The 20,998-nt window shown below is 46.3% G+C and overlaps 1 protein-coding gene across 6 annotated transcripts in view; it reads left to right on the top strand.

Annotated features, from left to right (window-relative positions):
• TLN2 (talin 2) overlaps positions 1-20,998 on the top strand; it is a 484,588-nt gene that overhangs the window by 317,573 nt on the left and 146,017 nt on the right. For all 6 annotated transcript variants that reach the window (XM_066274650.1, XM_066274649.1, XM_066274645.1 and 3 more), the window contains 10 exons: positions 185-365; positions 1,143-1,256; positions 4,035-4,143; positions 4,924-5,132; positions 5,711-5,809; positions 10,245-10,412; positions 11,620-11,914; positions 14,967-15,133; positions 18,160-18,288; positions 19,493-19,606. In XM_066274650.1, the coding sequence (XP_066130747.1) occupies positions 185-365; positions 1,143-1,256; positions 4,035-4,143; positions 4,924-5,132; positions 5,711-5,809; positions 10,245-10,412; positions 11,620-11,914; positions 14,967-15,133; positions 18,160-18,288; positions 19,493-19,606 (1,585 nt within the window). The remainder of the gene's footprint in view (positions 1-184; positions 366-1,142; positions 1,257-4,034; positions 4,144-4,923; positions 5,133-5,710; positions 5,810-10,244; positions 10,413-11,619; positions 11,915-14,966; positions 15,134-18,159; positions 18,289-19,492; positions 19,607-20,998) is intronic.

Below are 20,998 nucleotides of genomic sequence, written 5' to 3'. Positions count from 1 at the left end.
CAGGGTTCTTCTTCCACAGAACATTTTAGCCTGTTTCTTTGTGCACAATTCTGTCTATACCTGCCTCTTTTAAGTTGACCTCCACAGAACAAAGCAGCAAAGGTTCGTGACACCTCTGGTGCCTTTATCAGGACACTCCATGTGAGCAGCCTCTCACAGTGACCAAACTGCCTGTCCCCTGCAGGTCCACCATCTTGCAGCAGCAGTTCAACCGTACCGGGAAGGTGGAGCACGGCTCCGTGGCACTGCCCGCCGTGATGCGCTCAGGCTCCAGCGGGCCCGAGACCTTCAATGTGGGCAGCATGCCCTCACCGCAGCAGCAGGTCCTGGTCGGGCAGATGCACCGAGGCCACATGCCCCCCCTGGTGAGGCTTCCCGGGCACTCGCCCTGCTACCGCTGGTGTTCAGGGAGGGACCTAGGCCGTGGGGATAGGTTGTGTGCCTTTCACACTGTTGCTGATTCCTGTCTGCACCATGGCTTCCGCTGCACAGTGCTGATGCTTACCTCTCAGCATGCTTTCTTTTAATTGGATGCTTCTGGTAACTTCCTGCCTAGGATCACAGTTGTCCTCTGGGGCTGGAAGAGAAACAGTGACCTCTCCATGTGACTGGTGACTCAGAGGTAGAAACCCACTTCTCTGCCGTAGCAGCATCACACTGCTAATTAGCCCAGATACCCCTCGGAAAGTCTTAGAAATAGACCATACTGCAGTGAGCCAGACTTTCCCCTGAGTGGATCATTGGTTCCTTGCATTGTGATGGTCTGTCTGCTCAGGCATTGGGCAGGATCTATTGGGAAGATAAAGAGCCTGAAAGCTCAGAAGTAACTTGACTCTAAAGAAGCCTGTGGCAGGAGGTTTCGGTGGAGTCCTCACTGGTTTTCCAAACACACGTTTCCCATGCCTCAGATCTTTGGCTTCAGTACTCCAGGACTGGATCTCCTTGGCTGCCCTACAACCACTCTTTCCAAGCCTCCTTGCCAGCTAATTGCATTCTCTAGTGAGAGGTGGTTTGGGCTGTTGTTGAGCTTTACCCTGGGCCACTTCGTCTCAAGTCAGAATCGTTTCACCTTGTTCTGTACAGAGGGCTCTGTCAGTGCTGGGAGCATAGTATGACCACCTTGAGTCCATCTGTCTTTGCAGACCTCAGCCCAGCAGGCCCTCATGGGGACCATCAACACGAGCATGCATGCTGTCCAGCAGGCCCAGGACGACCTCAGCGAGCTTGACTCACTGCCGCCTCTTGGCCAGGATATGGTAAATATTGTTCATGGTTTCCGTTCAGTGTCTCTGCCCAGGCGGAAACCAGGGTTATGCATGCAGTCTGGCTTCAGCCAGGTGAACCTCTGTCTTCAGCTCAGTGAAAAGCAAACCCATGTCTTTTCCAAAATAATGAGTCTTTGTCTCCAGGTTGTACCCACAGGAGGAGAGAGTCATAGGGTGCTACCGGCTATTGGCAGTACCTGGTGAGGGCTAACAATTTGGACCCTAGAGTCACCTCATGTGGGCTCAAACCCCAGCTCCGCTGCTTGGTGGCTGTGTGAATCTGGGCCATTTACTCTAAGCCTCTGTTTTGTTATCCATACATAGTGTGGTCATGAGGACCCTCTTAGCACAGTAGCTAGCACATGTGAGAGCTCAGTGAGTATTAGCTGTCTTTGTTACTGCTAGTGGTTCTCAAACTTTAGCCTGCATCAGAATCATTGGGAGGGCTCGTTTAAACACAGGCTGCTGGCCCATTTTTTTGTTTTGACTCAGTAGGACAGGTGTGGGGCCTGAGAATTTGCATGTCTAGCAAGTTCTCTGGTGATGCTGCTGCCACTTTTCTGGGGACCGTGCTTTTAGAACCACTGAGTTACTACTCTGGAGCTTTCCAGCAGGGCAATCAGCTGCCTTCCTGTAGCTGCTGCTGCTGGAAATCATCTAGCCCCTTGCTATGCAAATCAGGGTCCACGGGCCAGCGGCATTGGCAACACCTGGGGTTTTATGAGTGTCAACATAAGAAACGTCCAAACCTGTAAGAACTTTTATGAGTTTATTTGAGCCAAACTGTTGACAATTGCCGGGAAGCAGTCTCAACAGAGTGAGAAAATGCTTTGGAAAATGGTGGTTTTACCACTTATTTTATACATTAGAATCAAAGGGGAAGACACACGGGGTTGGTTATACGAGTTGACTGGTGATAGATTAGGGAGCAATCACACCCAGGAGGTGGGAGAAAGCAAAGCGAGGAGATCGCTGGGACCGCCTTTAGATAGGCAGGCATGAGATAGTGAACAGCTAATTAACATGATTGTAATAATGAGAAGGTTTGTTGGTTACTGCTCTGGTGGGTTGCCTGCCCTGAAGGGGGCAGGAAAAGAAAATGACCCTTACATTTCCAAGGCATGTTACCGGGTCCATTATTGTACATGCAAAAGACAACAGACAGGCTCCATTAAGGTAAGCATTGGCCTTGGTTAGAGAGCAATGCCTCCCTAGCACAGGACTACCCACCATGAACTGCTTTTATTTAGAAAGTTTTCGTTTCAGACCATCCTGTGTGGTTACTTTAGGTCTCTGAATCTTCAAGGCCACCACGCAGGTTTTTCCTGAGCTGTTTAAGATTAGCATGTGGCCTTTTTTTTGTCCACCTGTGAGTGCAGAATTTCAGGCCTCACCCCAGACTTCTGAATCAGAATCTACATTTTCGCATGATTCCTTGCTATGTAGTGTGCAGGTTAAAGTTTGCCCAGTGATGGCTAGCTAGCACTGTCATTCTCAGCCCTACTCTGCACATTAGAATCACCTGAGGAGATTCAAGGCCAAAGCCTAAGGCTCAAGCCAAAGGAATCTGAGTCGCTAGGGGTGGGGCCTGGGTATTAGTGCTTTTCTACCTCCGCAGGTGACTAATGGGCAGCCAGGGTTGAAAACCACTGTTTCAGGACTGATAAGGCCATGATAGGGGCCCGACCGAGATAAAGTTAGTAGCTCATCTTGTCCAGCCAGCATGAACTGCCTCCAGGTTCTCCCTGAACGCGGTGTTGCTCATTTATGTCCTTGTCTACACGTTGGGTGTGGTTGTCCTCAGTGCTGTTTTTCCCAAGGACCCCCCCCCAAATCATGGAACATGTTACTCTGGGGAACTTCAGAGTTATACATACGGCAGACTCCCAAATTCAGCACAAATTGTAAGATAAAGTTTTAATATATTCGGATTTAACATTCTTGCTTCACCAATTTTCAAAGAATTAGAAAATATTATTAGTGCTAGACACAGTCTGAACCTAGATTAATATATTTTTTGGAATGTTTCAGGAAGAAGATCAGCATCATCTATTTCCGTTGGGGTTGCCATTATCGATGTAAATGGTGATTTGTTGGCTCAGTCCAGAAATGCCAGAAAAGAGAATTTGCTATTTGTAGGTTCCAATGAACATAAAGTATGAGAGCTGGGAGGTTAAGGACCATTGAATTCCTACAGTGTAAAAAATGTAAGATACAGGACCTGGATGTGACTTGCCCAAGGTCATATCACCTGTTAGTTGTAGAGCTGGATCCAGAGCTGGGCTCTTAACCCTCCCCCCTCAAATCCTAGTGGGAAAATGCCACATCTAGATGGCATTCCTGTTGTAACTAAGAGGCAGTCCCCATGCTCATAGAGAACACTCATGAGCTGACACACCGTCATTCTAAACCAGTCCTTTCAAAAGCAAGGTAAAAATTAGCAATAATTGTTGGTGCTGACATGCCTCATGACGAGGAGACATCAACTCTTCTCATTTTTTATTGTATTTACCTAAAGAAAACCACGCAGAATTTTTCTAAGATTTTAAAAGTTAATAAAAAGGTAACCGGTATAAGAAGGATGGAGAATTTACATGCCATTTAGCCTCAGTGAATGAACAAGAGGCCTGTTAGAGACATTGTTCGAGATGACTTCAGGGCCCGGCAAGAGCGGAGCCAAAGTGCTGGTCTCATTATGTGGCCTGACTTCTCTGGTTTCCCGGGTAATTCTGCGCAGTGATTGTGTCATGCGCTTGTCTGGTTTTGCAGGCGTCTAGGGTGTGGGTTCAGAATAAAGTCGATGAATCCAAACACGAAATCCACTCTCAAGTCGATGCCATCACAGCTGGAACAGCTTCAGTTGTTAACCTCACTGCCGGTAAGACCCCGAGGGGTTTGTGGTATGTTGTGGTTTTGTTTAAAAAAAAAAAAAAAAAGAGAGAAAAGAGTTCTTTGATTGAAACAGATTTTCATATTACGAGACCAGAGTCTATTCTTAGGCATCCCGAGTGCTTCAGGCATTTTCTCCCACTGACCCGGGGAAAATGTGGGGACCATTTCATTCCTTTGTGTCTGTATCATGTATCATCATTAAAAAGCACTTGCATATTGTTCATCAGTATGCTGGACATACTTCAAAGTATACTGAGTCCAGTTTCTCCCTTCTGGGAGCTTGCAGTCTGGATGACGAGACCCGTCCTGCGTGCCTCCTTCTGTCTTGTCCAACGGCGGGCTTTCTGGTGCAGCACGACTCCCGCCTTGCACTGTCAAGCAAGGGCCAGGAAATATCTTGGCTTCCCTGTGCAGCATTACCGCATTTCAGGAGCAGAGTTGACCCCCCCCCCCCCGCCCCCAAGCTGCTGACAGCAGCTGAAAGAAAAGGGCCGTGAGCTGCTCAGCCTTCCTTTGGAATGGGAAAGGTGCTTATGCTCAGTGTTTCGATGTGGAAGTTCCCTGGGGGAAAAGGACTCTGTGGAGAGCAGCGCCTTGGAGACAGGGAGCCATCTGTCTCCCTGTGCACATGCAGTGCTTTCTGTCTGACTCCTGCAGAGTGGCGGTTGCTAGGCTGCTGCAATGTGGCCACTCGCCTCCCGCCCAGCTGGGCTCTCCTCACCCTTCACCACCCTCCTTTGATGGAGCTGGTCCTTCTCTGCCCCAGGTGACCCTGCAGACACTGACTACACAGCTGTGGGATGTGCAATCACCACCATTTCTTCCAACCTGACGGAGATGTCCAAGGGCGTGAAGCTTTTGGCAGCCCTCATGGACGACGAGGTGGGCAGTGGGGAGGACTTGCTCAGAGCTGCAAGGACCCTCGCGGGGGCAGTGTCGGACTTGCTCAAAGCTGTGCAGCCTACTTCTGGAGAGGTGAGCTCTTGGGGCAAGCAGCCACTCAGGTTCTGATGAGACAGGTGCAGCCGTTGAGGACCAGGGGCGGGGCTCTCGCTTCCTGAGCTGTTCCTTCCATCCTGGTGGAGCATGCTATCACACTGTAGGGTCCGCAGTTGTTGAACTGCCCATAGAATCTATGGTTCAACATTCAGGACTGGTTGAGCAATGAGTAGGAAGCCTCCCATCTCCCTCCCCTGCCCCAAAGCACTTGATGAGATGCAACCTCAGAAATTAACAGGTATGATAAACATACACTTAACAGGGAGACAGGTTTTACACCCTAAATTCCATAAAGCGTGAATCACTTTCCCACCTGCTGAAGGAAGCTCACTAGTTGAACATTTCAAATCTATCCATCTATTGCTGGTTTGGGAGACATCAGGCATTTCCTTGCCTAAACCTCACCAAGACGTTTATGTCTTCTGTCTGGCAGGTGGGAGGGAGTCAATAATGCGGGATTCCTCTCCCTGCGCTGCACACCGCACTGCCGTGAGTGTTGGTGTTGCAGAAGAAGTTCATTTTCTCTCCATCCAATGTGTGTTCTTTGTTCATAGCCCCGACAGACAGTTTTGACTGCTGCTGGAAGCATTGGGCAGGCCAGTGGGGATCTTCTGAGGCAGATCGGCGAGAACGAGACGGATGAGCGATTCCAAGTAAGATATTTGTGGCCCATAACTTTGGGAAGGAGCCTAAGGGATGGTCTAGACCAGGGGTCCCCAAACTATGGCCCGCGGGCCGCATGTGGCCCCCTGAAACCATTTATACAACTCCCACCGCACTTCCGGAAAGGGGCACCTCTTTCACTGGTGGTCAGTGAGAGGAGCACTGTATGTGACGGCCCTCCAACGGTCTGAGGGACAGTGAACTGGCCACCTGTGTAAAAAGTTTGGGGACCCCTGGTAGACCCAAACAGAGAAAATGTTATGTCAAACCAAATCTTCTCTGAGGTGTCAAGAATAAGATTGAGGTGGATTATCTTGGGGTTGAGGTCTTTGTGTATTAACTTAAATTCTTTTTAATTGAAAAGCTCATTTCACCTATAGACTTATCTGTAAAGCATTTTTTTCACTGATCGATATGCTGAAAACTCTCTAAACACAAAAGGGAATAATGACATGAACTCTCTCTTTTTTAAAATTATTTTTATTCATTTTAGAGAAGAGAGACAGAGAGAGTTAGAGTTAGAGTTAGAGAGAGAGAGAGAGAGAGAGAGAGAGAGAAGGGAGGGAGGAGCAGGAAGCATCAACTCCCATATGTGCCTTGACCAGGCAAGCCCAGGGTTTCGAACCAGCGACCTCAGCGTTCCAGGGGAACATTTTATCAACTGCACCACCACAGGTCAGGCCCATATCAATACATTTTAATTAAATTGTTACATTTGGAACCCAGGTCTTCAACAGTAATGTTTTTAAAACGCCAGTCAATTTCTGGTGGACTGGCACTGACTGATCCACGGACCGGTGCCTGAAAATCACTGCTCTAAAAAATGCCCTTCTCCAAATCCTATGTCAAGTTCAGTATTTGGGAATTCTGTAGAATTCAGAATAAAAATATTATTCCACCTTACTCTAGTGTTTAAGTGTCTTGCTTCATGGGTGGCAGTATTGCATGCCATTTTATTTAGAGCTACCAAATTACATTGACACAAGATGTGTAAGTTACACCGAGACACGACCATATATGTTGTGATACATGAAACATGCAATTTCATCCATAGATGTATTGTTTCTCCTCTACTTCCATATGCCTGTGGTGCTGCCGAGTCACAGGACTCATTTGTACCCCTCAGTGCTTGAACACTCACGTCACGGTGGAGGTTGAGATCCATAATCCAGTATTCCTGGACTATATCCCACTAAATCCCAGCTACTTGTGTTCCCATCCTGACTTCTCTTTAGTAAGATCCTAAAACGCCCTTTGCTTTTTGTATTAGAGAAGATGAATCTTTTTTTTTTCCAAATTCTTATTCATTTTAGAGGGGAGGGGAGAGAGAGCAGGGGGGAAGAGCAGGAAACATCAACTCCCATATGTGCCTTGACCAGTAAGCCCAGGGTTTCGAACCGGCGACCTCAGCATTCCAGTTCCACATTTTACCCACTGTACCACCACAGGTCAGGCCAGAGCAGATAATTCTTCATAGGTACTTACTTAGAAACTGTAAATATAAGATTCAGCTGTTGGTTTACTAAGTTTAATTATCTTGAAGGGGTCAACTTACTTCCTCAAAACTATTGCTTTCCCCAAAGTGTTTGGGAAGGTTGCCGGGAAAGTCAACAGTTCTTCATTAAGACACCTCATGCATTCTTGGATGGTTGAAGACTGTTTATTTTCCCTTTGACAGATTATTTTCATCACATATAAATGCAGGCTGCTTCCTGGTGTGTGTTGGTTCTGGGGAGGCTTTCTTACCAGGGAAGACCTGACTTGACTGTCCCCTGTCTCTGAAAGGTCTCCAGGTAAACACCAGCCCAGTAAGGGGATCCTGCAGCTCTCCGGTGAGGGGTAGCCCTTGGCTTACTGACATTGTATTTCTTATTCCCTGTTTTTCAGATTTTTGAGATCCTATCTCAGAGCTTTTCTTTGGGTCCTCAATGTGCTGCATGTTCCCAGACTTAACAAAGATTTATTTTATATGAGCTACATAATAGTATTCTTGTTGAAAAGTTTGACAAAGGCCTTGTCAGTGACTATGGCTGTAGTATCACGTTCTTTTTCTGTGTTATTTTTTTTTCCTTTGGACAAAATTAATAGGAGGGACAGGATTTCTACAAATGAGTCTGACAAAGCCCTTTAGAATAAGCATCAGTCTACATGACCAATCTTGGTCCCCTTGCACAATGATGGTTTCATGTCAAGTGAAGGAATATTGTGACTCTTTGGAAAGTTGTTTTCATCAATATTGTTAATAATTTATGACATTCAAGTTGTGTCTTCACTGAACATTGAGGTATATATAGGTGCTCGAGAACCGTGGCTTTGCAGGCCGCACTGGGAGCAATTTCTAAATGTTGTGTGGCAGACAAGTGCTTCTTCAGCGTTTGGCACCACAGGTTTTGGTTTTTTCCTGGACAGCCAAGAAACACCAAGAAGACTGGACTGAACTGTTCCTTTACAGTGGCTTGGTTTTGTCCATTCTGAAATCCACCTTCTGGGTAGTTTCTTTTTTTTTTTTTTTTTGCATTTTTCTGAAGCTGGAAGCAGGGAGAGACAGACAGACTCCTGCATGCGCCCGACCGGGATCCACCCGGCATGCCCACCATGGGGCGACGCTCTGCCCACCAGGGGGCGATGCTCTGCCCATCCTGGGCGTCGCCATGTTGCAACCATCCTGGGCGTCGCCATGTTGCGACCAGAGCCACTCTAGCGCCTGGGGCAGAGGCCACAGAGCCATCCCCAGCGCCCGGGCCATCTTTGCTCCAATGGAGCCTTGGCTGCGGGAGGGGAAGAGAGAGACAGAGAGGAAGGAGGGGGGGGTGGAGAAGCAAATGGGCGCTTCTCCTATGTGCCCTGGCCAGGAATTGAACCCGGGTCCTCCACACGCTAGGCCGACGCTTCTGGGTAGTTTCTAATTGGCCTGGGTAGCATATAGCCATCGCTCTGTGTCAAGTTGTACAGACCTTCCAATTTATCTTCTCATCAGGAATCTTGTTGTGAAGACTCTGTGGGTGTTCTTTGCATTCAGAAACAAAAGTGCTTTTTATTATTATCTGATGAATTAATAAAGACTTCTGACAACATTTCCTCTGGGAGAAACTCTTCATATGTTTGCCCAAAAATAGGAACAGCTCATGTATTCGGGATATGTTTGGGAAGGTATTCCCAAACCAAATAAACCACCTTCAATATTAAAATCAATGAAGTAAGTTAAATAGAACAGTGGTTATTCTTTTTTTTTTTTTTTTCTTTACAGAAGCAGAGATAGACAGGGACAGACAGACAGGAACGGAGAGAGATGAGAAGCATCAATCATCAGTTTCTCGTTGCGTGTTGCGACTTCTTAGTTGTTCATTGATTGCTTTCTCATATGTGCCTTGACCGTGGGCCTTCAGCAGACCGAGTAACCCCTTGCTGGAGCCAGCGACCTTGGGTCCAAGCTGGTGAGCTTTTTGCTCAAGCCAGATGAGCCCGCGCTCAAGCTGGCGACCTCGGGGTCTCGAACCTGGGTCCTTCCGCATCCCAGTCCGACGCTCTATCCACTGCGCCACCACCTGGTCAGGCACAGTGGTTATTCTTTAGGTCACGCAGATGGGTGACAAAGCTGGTGGGCGAAATCAAAGGGTTCTCCGTCCTGCAGGCAGAATGCCTTCTTGGGAAGTTGAAAGCATAAACTGATTCTTTATAGGCTCCAAGCTCCTTGCATCTTCAGTGAGGTCGCAGCTTGTAGCTGTGTGGCTTGTAGCTAGTTTATTTCTGTAGGCTCCTTTCCCGCTTTTCTTCATAATTTCATCCCCATGCAGAAAGAGAGGGAACACCGAGACCTACGTTCTGAGCTCTCTTGAGACCTCGGGCTGCAGGTGTTCTCTCTGCGCGTCCAACGTTGCCCTCTGGAGGCCAAGGTGTGGCTGAGTATGTGGTGAGCACTTGTATCCTTGTGCAAAGTAGAAATATCCAAAAACTAAAATTTCAAGTGACAGTGGGCATGATGACTTGGAGGCCATGAATTATATTTTTCCTCCAGCACATAGTATTTGTGGCCTCTGGATACCGTTTTCAGCATCTTCTGAGCCAGCACAGCGACCGCATTCAGAGAGATGTGACTCTCCGTGTCGGAGAAGTGCGCGAATGTCAATCAGCGGTTAAAATAAAAATCCTTTTCTCAAATTAACCTATTTTAGATTTAAATCTCTGCTACTTAATGAGTGTCTAGGAGAATATGTTATTAGGATATGAGTCTCCTTCCTTTAATTAGCTCTAATGATGAGCTGACATTTCAGAAAAATAAGTAGAAAAATATTACTCTGAAGTACTGAAGGAAAAAGGTCAAATGGAATTCTAATAAAATGGTTACATGAACACTGTATTTTCTTTTCCTGCAGGGTTATTAGGGGGAAGAATGAATGACTAGTTTTTTTAATTTCTTTTTCTTAGGATGTTTTAATGAGTTTGGCCAAAGCTGTTGCCAATGCCGCTGCCATGTTGGTACTAAAGGCAAAGAATGTTGCCCAAGTGGCCGAAGACACGGTCCTACAGAACAGGGTGATTGCTGCTGCCACCCAGTGTGCCCTCTCTACCTCCCAGCTGGTGGCCTGTGCCAAGGTGAGCCGGCTGGCACCCCCGGCCCTTTCTTCACAGTGTCACGTGCTCTTATCTGCCTCCAGGCACTGTGGGGAAGCAAGGGCAAATGTGTTAAAATTATCTGAGACTAAGAACTTGCTTCAGGATCTTCTTTTTAGTTGATGTGATAGGATTTTTACGTAAACCACCCGATTCTGCTTTCGTTTGTCCTTTGCTCAAGTCCTCTGGCAGTGGCACTTTTCTGTGTCTGACTGCCATTGCTACATGCAAACTGCCTGTCTCCCATTCGGACTTGTCCGGCTGTCCTGGTAACGCCGGCACACAGAGGGCTCTTGCATTGTTCAGTACAGCACTGCACGTGGGTGCTGGAGCAACTGCTGAGCTTAGGGGCCCTTTCTGCTCTGCAGTGTTGGAGTGAGGGTGATCAGGACTCAGGTCACTGTTGTCAGTTAGGACGTGCACACTCTGTGTGCTGAACCTTGTTAATCACCATCACCCCACTTGACTGAAGAGGACATTGAGGCCCTTAGGTCTTATTACATACAAAGAAGTAATAAGTGGCAGACTGAGCTTTTAAACTCAGGCCTGACTTCAAATACCCTTCCCACTCCACTATGTGTGTCTTTGCTGAGATGATGCATCGGAAGGTGGGAGGGGTCCATTTCTCAGCTGGAGGACGTAACTTACAGTACAGACCTGTGACCTGGCTCAGCCCAGCACGCCCCAGGCTATGGCAGCATTTGCAGCAGCAGATGGAGGTGTCCTTGACGGTCCCCCTCCTGCTTCCCTTGTTCACCTGCCTCCTGTCCACAGGTACTGGCAGAATCCCCCTGTTCTTTAGAGTACCATGATGCAGAGTTCCAGGCATCCCTGGAAAAAAATACAATTCTACTAGGTGCCTGTTATCCTAACTCAGAAGACTCAGACGTGAGGTTCATTAAAGGAAGATGTTTAATTGGTAAATCCTGGAAAATATCTCCCGAAGCAATCAGTAGTATAGACTGTTATACATCACCAACAAAGACAAAAATTAGCAGGCATCTGAAAATCACAAAGATAAAGAGAAGTAGTGTAATATGAGAAACGGTAGTGATGCTTTAGTTTAATTCCTTGTCCTATAAGTAAGGAACTGAGCCCCAAGCAGGAAGGGACTTGTGGAAATGCTCGTGTATGCCAGGGACTGTGAGTGGACCCCCCAGTGCCCAGTCCTGCTCTTGTCTCACTTCAGGTGGTGAGTCCCACCATCAGCTCCCCTGTGTGCCAGGAGCAGCTCATCGAAGCAGGGAAGCTTGTGGACCGCTCAGTGGAGAACTGCGTCCGCGCCTGCCAGGCGGCCACGGATGACGGCGAGCTCCTGAAGCAGGTCAGCGCCGCGGCCAGTGTGGTCAGCCAGGCCCTGCACGACCTCCTCCAGCATGTGCGACAGTTTGCCAGCCGAGGCGAGCCCATCGGCCGTTACGACCAGGCCACCGATACCATCATGTGTGTCACGGAGAGCATCTTCAGCTCCATGGGCGATGCTGGTGAGGGGCTGGGCCGAGGTGGGTGGGGCAGTCTGGATTCCCTTATAGTGATGGTGGTGGGTGAGGACGCTGATGGCGTTCTCATCACCCTCCGTCAGAGACTACCTCTCTGAGGCTGGGGGAAAGGTGGAAGGCTCCTATTATGCCCATCCATAGCAACACTTAAAGATTACAGTTCCCTAGGTTTTAAATATATATATATATATATATATTTAGATTCACAGCAAATCCCTTTTGTTCTAAGAATGCCCATGTTGGATATGGTATAGTAAGTTTGTGCAGCCACAAGAAGAGGCAAGAAGGAATCTTGCTAAAAGTTTACTGTACTCACAGGTCTCAGAAAGGAAGTTGCCACAAGCCACAGAAAGTCCCAGGGGGAGTGTCAGGTATTGGTCAGGTGGCAGAAGACAGGATTGAGGGCAGAGTTTAGGCAAAGGCCTCTACTGGGGATTCTTTGGGGAAGGCAGTGCAAGGCAGAGTGAATGGTTTAGGATTGTCTAGTGTGAGTAATTTCACAGGCTGTACACTAGAGGGGCTGTCCCTAGTTGCCTGGAACTTGGCCCTGGGATGATTAATACCAAGGAGTGTTGCCTCCTGGCTGTTTAGAGGAGGCATGGTTCTGGATCCGTTAGTCTGCATATCAAGACATGCTGCTGGATGGACACTTTGCTATCTATAAGAATTGGCTAGCCCAGGAGGGACAGTCTCTCTCCATCCAGAAAGGTTTTTTAAAAGATGTCAAACATCATCACATATAGAACATTAAGCAATATACAATACAATGCACCTTTTCAGTCCATTAGTTCAGAAGTATGTGTCCCCAGCCCTAGCCCATCACTAGCCCATCAAAATCTCCAGAGTTGACCACTTACGAATTTCTGTTTTTTGTTTTTAATTAAGGGAGAGGCAGGGAGGCAGAGAGACAGACAACTGGGATCATGCAAAAGCAAGCCCCCTACCAGGGGATGCTCTGCCCATCTGGGGCCATTGCTCCATTGCTCAGCAACCAAGCTATTTTAGTGTCTGAGGCAAGGCCATGCAGCCATCCTTAGCACCTGGGGCCAACTTGCTTGACCATTTGAGCCATGTTGCAGGAGGGTTAGAGAGAAAGAGAGAGAGAGCGCGAGAGAGAGAAGGGGGAGGGGACAGGGTAGAAAAGCAGATGATTGCTCCTCCTGTGGGTGCTAACTGGGAATTAAACCCAGGACTTCCACATGCCGGGCCTATGCTCTACCACTGAGCCAAACTGGCTAGGGCCCAATTTCTGTTTTTATCTGTCCAGAAACTTTCAGTCTTCCTACAGTTGTGTATATTTTGGTTTACTTTGGTGGGGGACAGGTATATATAGGGTAAATTCCTATCAGTGGAATTGCTGGGCCTAAAGTGCTATGCATTTTTTATTTTAAATGTCTGTAAAATCTCTCCAGAAAGGTCCTCCAATTTTTAACCCTACTAGTAGCTTATAAGGGATCTGTTTTCCTACCACTGCATCAATGCAGAGCAATACTTTATAACAAGAAAATATAGCACTGCTCCACATTTTGGATTTTTTTTTTTTGTTATTCTTTTTGTTGTTTTAGATAAACCTTTTATTTTAGAATATTTTTAGATTTACAGAAAAGTTGCAGAGCTAATACAGAGTTTTCATCCTCCCTTTCCGGGGTTCCATGTTCTTAGCATCTTCCTAACCTATGGCACGTTCACCAGAACTAGGAATTTAGCAGTGGTACACTACTGTTAACTAACGACAGGCATTATCCGGATTTCATCTGGTGATATCCTTGTACTGTTGTCTCAGCATCCAGTTATGGATACCTTGAATTTAGCGCATTTTGATTTACCTAAAAGCTTTTCTCTTTTTTACCTTTAATGTTACCATACTTCAACGTTCTTCTAAAATGACCTTTAGAAGAGGAAGAAATTCCTTATCTTTTCAATGGTTTTAATTAATTAATTAATTATTATTATTATTATTATTATTATTGAGGTGAGATGAAAGGATATAGTGAGGCAGACTCCTACATGCTCCCTGTCCAGGATCCACCTGGCAACCCCATCTGGGACCAATGTTCGAATACAGAGCTATTTTTAGCGCCAGAGGCTATCATGCTCCAATGGAGCTATCCTCAGCTCCTGGGCCACACTTGAACCATTTGAGCCACTGGCTGTGGGAGGGGAAGAGGGAGACAAGAGGGAGAGAAGGGAGGGTATAGATGGTCACTTCTCTTGTGTGCCCTGACCGGGAATTGAACCTGGGACATCCATACACCATGTCGACACTCTATCCCCTGAGCTACCAACCAAGTCTTCAATAGTTTTATTTTTAATGTTGATTCTATACCCCTACCACTTCCGAAAGGAAGTTGAAATGGATTTCTAACTGCAGGTCCAGTAAGACCAAACAATTCAAACAATTACTAATAACAAGATAAAACCAGGATTGGGAAGAAAAGGGTAGGCAAGAGGGAAATGAACAGGGAAAACTGGGCCAAGGCAAATCTTAGCATTTGTGTATGATACGGGGAGGGGGGGTGTCTGTGCTTCCTGTGATCGAGAGCCAATGACAGGCATAAGTTAGGTGATCTTACTTATCTGGTGTTAGGTAGCATGTAAATGAATTCAGAATTTGAAAATCCTTTCTATACACATTACTCCAAGTATTTATTATAGGGCTTTTGTGTAAGAAGTTCTTGACATATGGTAAATAATATTTTTATATAAGTATTTACTATATGTGAATGCACATAATAAATCCACATAATTTTGTTCCCTGTCTTCTCTTTATAAAGAGCTCCTTTTGGTTGCTTATGTCACTTTTATTTCTCATCGTTAAAGACTGAACTTGGCTATGTTTGGGGCATACAGTCCTCTCGCCACAGGGATTATTTTTGATTCTGGGTCTAATTCAGCTGCAATCCTTAAGACTAGACCATGAGGCATACTCCTCTCGTCCCCCTCGCCAGCGGAATAGAGACGAGATCACTGACTCCCAAGGTTTCACTGAGCTTTGGAAAGCAGATAAACAGACCATATCCCCAACCCCACCCTCTAGGTGAAATGGTGCGCCAGGCCCGGGTCCTGGCCCAGGCAACCTCAGACCTTGTCAACGCCATGAGGTCAGATGCAGAAGCTGAGATCGACATGGAGAATTCAAAGAAGCTCCTGGCAGCAGCGAAACTCTTGGCTGACTCCACTGCTCGCATGGTGGAAGCAGCAAAGGTATTTTTATGTTGAATTTATTCAACTGGAAAATGAACATTTCTAAAAGAAAAGAAAGGAGACACATACCCTGGGAAGTAACTTCTTTGTTTCTTAATTTACTCTTAAAAAGTTAAGATTTAGAAAGCAGAGAATGGTCAGCTGAGTGTGCATTTTTGTTTTTTTAAAAGCTATCATGGCTTTGTAATGTGTAACCTTGTTCAAGTAGGAAGGGAGAAGATCATGAAACCTGGATGAAGCACTTTAGGGAGTGGTACTGACAGCCTTGGACAACAAAGTCCTTGCGTAGTGAGCATTGGGTCTTCACCTTTGACTTTATTGAAAATGGTGATTCATTTAAAATCAAAATTTTCAACAATAAATTCACTTCCATCTGTTTTTTCCCTGCAGCCTTAGTGTTCCTTTGCCATCCATTTGACTTCTCAGCTAAACTCTCATCAGGGTTCTGCCCAGAAAGTGAGTGCTTCTTGCCTCACTGTTCTTCAGGTCACAATAGCAATTTCATGTATCATAGAAGAGTTTGAGTAAAGAGTCACCTTTGTGCTTTTCAACAACAATGGGATGTCATGATGCTTCTACAAGCCAGTAATTCTTAACCTGGGGGTCTGTTTTAGAGACCTTTATGCAACAGACCCGAGTGCACATGCCTCACTTCCACCCTAAAGATCCCGATTCATAAGGTCCCTGGCGGAAGTGTGTGTGTGTGTGTGTCTGTGTGTGTGTGTCTGTGTGTGTCTGTGTGTGTGTAAGTTCCACGGGAGATTCTGCCTACCTCTAGGTGCGAACTGTTTAAATTGGATAAGGCTATATTTTCTATTTTACTTTTAATATGCAGCTAGCACATGTTTCTTGTGGAATTAGTAGAAAATGCAGGTAAGTGTAAGTAAGAAAATAAAAATCACATTCAACTTCATACCCCCAAACTAACATGTTTAATGTATTTCTATGCATTTAAAATTTATTAAACATCCCCACATCTTATCCTATCTTCCTGGCCACCAACAGGATAGGAGTGTATCTCAACCAAGTGTGTGATTTACTTCACTTAAAATGTATGGTGACTTGGGGTGACCTTGGCAGACTCACCATCGTATGACCTGAGGGACTGAGAGTTCTTTGAGATACGGCATGGATAGCACTGAAGACAAACCCAAGGAGGGTGGGGTCTGAACTTTCTTCCTCTGTCCCCTGATTCCTGTTGCAGCTGAGAAGCTCTGCTTTTAACCATCCCTTTTAGCAACAATGCACATTACAGTTTTTTATAGTAATACATTTCTTTATGGTTTTTACTAGTTATGTTTCTTTTCTTCCCCCTTCTAAGTCTCAACAAAGTTACTTCAAGCAAACCCTCATGTTCACAAAAATTACCTGCTAGACTGGAAAGAACCTTAGTTCTCCTTTAGGTTAGAAAATCTAATCTTTACAAGTCAGAAAAGTAAACCTCAAAAAGAATAACCCTGCCATCACATAACAAGGACCACGCCAGGACCAATGGACACATTTGTTTGTAGATATGAATTGCTCCCAGACCAAGTCACTGAATATATGTTATTAAAAACTTTTTTCTTTTAAGTTATTTCTGATTATTTATATTATATGGACATTTAAGTGGTTTTTGAAAATCATTTTAACTGTTAGTTAAAAGTCACCTTGTCTTCATGGCCTTATTTTTAATTTGCTGAATTTTCTTGCAAGCTAAAAGAAAACAACAAAACATATAATGGTAACAAAGAATGTATTTAATGTGCAGAAAAAAATATTTATTTTTTTTATAATTAGTAACTAAGATTTCAGGCCAAGTCTAGTACGCCATATCTAATAATACACAATCATCAGAAGAAAAGACGCTGCTCAGGAAGGATCTGAACACCCACTTCAGTGTAAAAGTGCTGCTCACAATATAAAATTAAGGCTTGTGTGACACTCAGGGCGTTCAGAAAGGAATAGCTTAAAAAATACCTGCTGACCAGAAGAATAAAATGACTTTCATAAGCTTTTGAAAGAGCACAAAAGTAGCCCAAAAAAACCTTTCACACCTGATAAGCAGAAATATAGTTTTGTTTTTTTTGTTTGTGGTTTTTTTTGTATTTTTCTGAAGCTGGAAACGGGGAGAGACAGTCAGATAGACTCCCGCATGCGCCCGACCAGGATCCACCCGGCACGCCCACCAGGGGCAACGCTCTGCCCACCAGGGGGCGATGCTCTGCCCCTCCAGGGCGTCGCTCTGCCTCGACCAGAGCCACTTTAGCGCCTGGGGCAGAGGCCAAGGAGCCATCCCCAGCGCCCGGGCCATCTTTGCTCCAATGGAGCCTTGGCTGCGGGAGGGGAAGAGAGAGACAGAAAGGAAGGAGGGGAGGGGGGTGGAGAAGCAAATGGACACTTCTCCTATGTGCCCTGGCCGGGAATCGAACCTGGGTCCCCTGCACGCCAGGCCGACGCTCTACCGCTGAGCCAACCGGCCAGGGCCCAGAAATACAGTTTTATAGTTGCCAGAAACACAGAGGCAATACTACTAATAGCAGTTAGGATTTTGAAGAATTTTAAAGAATACAAGATTCTATTCAAGAGGATTGCTAAAACAATTCTGTTACAGATGTTAAAACTATTCCACCTCACATTTACCCGTGCTACAGGACAGGAGACTCCTTCAGCAGTGACTTGTGCCTGTCGTGTCAATTAAAATAAAATTCTGTCTCAGAGATATGGCTGGGGGTGGGAGTGGACTTATCTTAACACCTTTTAAATCGTGGATTTCGGACCACGAGTTAATTTATGTGGAAAACCAAGGCTGTGAGCTGACATGTCTAATTATTACTATTGGATTTCTACTGTTTAGTAGTGCAGTTCTGAAACATCCCCTGGTAGATGTTTTTTTGTTGTTGTTCAGAGGAAACATCTTTATCATAAAAGTATAGCTTGAAGCATTTGGCTCCCTCTTCCAGATTCTTTGTATTAATAGGAAGAAGCAAAATTGAAGATATGAAGTTAGTGTCTGTGACATGAAATCTTTATTTTCACTTTCTCAGGGGGCTGCAGCCAACCCTGAAAATGAGGACCAGCAGCAAAGGCTGAGAGAGGCTGCCGAGGGTCTCCGGGTGGCCACCAACGCCGCTGCCCAGAATGCTATCAAGAAGAAAATTGTCAACCGATTGGAGGTCAGTGTAGAGGCTGGTTGTCTGGATGTCCATTTTAGATGTTAAAGGGTTATTTGGAAGAATAATCAGATTAATATGACAAAGCCCATGTAAAGGAAGCTAAATCAAGATCAGTGATACAGTGCAATGAGGTAGGTACTGGGAACAATTTGAAATGTTGGTTTAGGCACATTGTACATTTCAGTTCAGTGGTTTAGGCACATTGACACAATTTAAAAAATTGCTTCATGGTTTCAGAAAGCCAAAATCTTAGATTCTGAGTTTTGCATTTTGAATGGAAGTTAAAAAAAAAAATTTAGGAGGGCCCCCAATTGTTTTTCTGGCTTTAAAGGATATGTATACGCGGAAAGAATATTTAGCTAAAATTATATATATTTTGTTAGAGGCAAGGATACTCCCAGGGCTCCCAGTAGAAAATACAGAGTTTCAAAGACTGGAGGTGAGGATCAGGCTTGGATAGAGAGGTATGGGAGGGAGTCATAAGAAATACTCCTGTCATTTTCAGAACAGTTATTCTAAAAAGTAAAATATTAATAGGCACAAACTTTGCAAGAAAATAAATCTCTCTTACAAATGTACATAGGAAACTCACACTGAAATGAGGGAGGTGGAAGGACAAGGACCAGCCTTTCTAGTGTGTAGCCCCTCCATGTGTAGTCTGCTGAATTCTGGAAGGAAACTGGCCCGCTTGTCCCTGGGGGAAAGGAGAGCGCTAACACAATAAGGCGCAGTACTCCTGTGGGAAAGTCTGGGTCTTCCTGGACCGAGGCTCCCTGTGGGTTGCTGGAAGACAGTCTAGAAGAGCACCTGGTTAGTTCTTGCCCCAGAGAGCAGCTTGTGCTGTGGGGGGAGAAATGTTTGTTCCCGAAAACATTTAGACTTAGTGCTGCTTATCATTGCTGTCATGGTCTTGGAATTGTCTTTTGTCTTTTTGAGAAAGACAAATGAACAATGGAACTTGACTTTTCAAGTGTACTTGTCTTTATCACCTGTCCTGGGGAACTTAAACAAAAAGAAGATGACCGCACTGTTAGTTCAGGATCATCAATGGTATTTAAAAGGCGGGGTCCATGGCTGGAGTTCCCTTTCTTGCCTGTGCAGCTGTCCAGTGCCAACCCTTTAACAGAAAGGACATATATAAATGTGCATGTGTGTATGTTGGCACATTCAAAGCCTGGCTCACCTCCTCTTTCCTCCTCTCCAGGTTGCAGCAAAGCAGGCTGCAGCTGCGGCCACGCAGACCATCGCTGCCTCCCAGAATGCGGCCGCGTCCAACAAGAACCCTGCAGCCCAGCAGCAGCTGGTCCAGAGCTGCAAGGTGAGGCTTCGGCTGCCAGAGAGCCAGGTCTGCTATAAATAACCCTGATAGCATTAGAACGCCAAGTGCCCTGCTAATTCAGTTAAGCCTGATCCTCCAGGCCCCTAATCAGTTCGTTCTGGCTCCCATGCTCCAGGTGTGTGCGCACACACACGCACATGCACGCACGCACGCATGTCTGGTTTTTGTCTTTTAAGTGAAGGGGCTATGTGAAGGGAGAATATATCTTTTCCAGCATTGTCTTTCCTTTGTCTAGATTCTTTTCTTTCTTCTCGAGAGACCGAATTGAGGAGGCTCCATGAGGAGGCCATTTTCGGGCCCTGAAGTAGTAATGAAGCGTTCAGTCCTTTGCAGTCAGCCTGCGCGCATTGCAGCAAGACTGAGTTCCTGCTTTGCACTGATTGCACCTCAGGGTTTAGTTCATTCTGTCTGGCCTCCATGGCAAAGTGCTGTGGTGCTTTCTGTCGCTGTCCGATTGTTCTTCTGACACCTAGCCCTTGACGACAGGTAGAAGCCAGTGTACTACAAAGGGCACAGTAAACACCTTTGCTGCCCTCTCTGAGGCCCCAAGGTGTTAACTCTCCAAGGAGACCCCGAATGGTGCCAGACATAAACCTCACTGTGTCGCCGTGGGCCACATGCTGGCAGTACATCTGAGTGAAGTCCCCGGCACTGGTTGTGTCGGCGGTGGGGCTGGCTGGAGGGCCTGTTTGTGCGTGGAGAGAGAGCAAACTGCCCTCTCCCTCCTTTTCTCAAATCTCCTCTGTGAAACTGTTCATGTGGAAGGAATGTTGCTGCTTCTACTTTAGAAATGGTTTTACGGCCCTGGCCGGTTGGCTCAGTGGTGGAGCGTCGGCCTGGCGTGCAGAGGTCCCGGGTTCGATTCCCGGCCAGGGCACACAGGAGAAACACCCATCTACTTCTCCACCCCTCCCCCTCTCCTTCCTCTCTGTCTCTCTCTTCCCTTCCCGCAGCCAAGGCTCCATTGGAGCAAAGATGGCCCGGGCGCTGGGGATGGCTCCTTGGCCTCTGCCCCAGGCGCTAGAGTGGCTCTGGTCGCAACAGAGTGACGCCCCGGAGGGGCAGAGCATCGCCCCCTGGTGGGCAGAGCTTCGCCCCCTGGTGGGCGTGCTGGGTGGATCCCGGTCGGGTGCATGCGGGAGTCTGTCTGACTGTCTCTCCCCGTTTCCAGCTTCAGAAAAATACAAAAAAAAAAAAAAAAGAAATGGTTTTACTTCTGAGGGTAATCATCCGGGGCCCCACAAGTCCTGATTCTCTGAGGTCCCCCATAGAGGATCGCGTGTGCTCTAGCAGAAAAGCTTCAGGATGCAGTAGGGCCCGTGCTCCAGACTGTTTGCATAAAGACTTTTTTTTCCCAAGAGCCAGGCCTCT

The sequence above is a fragment of the Saccopteryx bilineata genome, chromosome 4 (genome assembly GCF_036850765.1).
Source record: "Saccopteryx bilineata isolate mSacBil1 chromosome 4, mSacBil1_pri_phased_curated, whole genome shotgun sequence".
Classification (NCBI taxonomy): domain Eukaryota; kingdom Metazoa; phylum Chordata; class Mammalia; order Chiroptera; family Emballonuridae; genus Saccopteryx; species Saccopteryx bilineata.
Note: the sequence above shows the minus strand (reverse complement) of the source record. Positions and strands in the feature narration are given on the sequence as shown.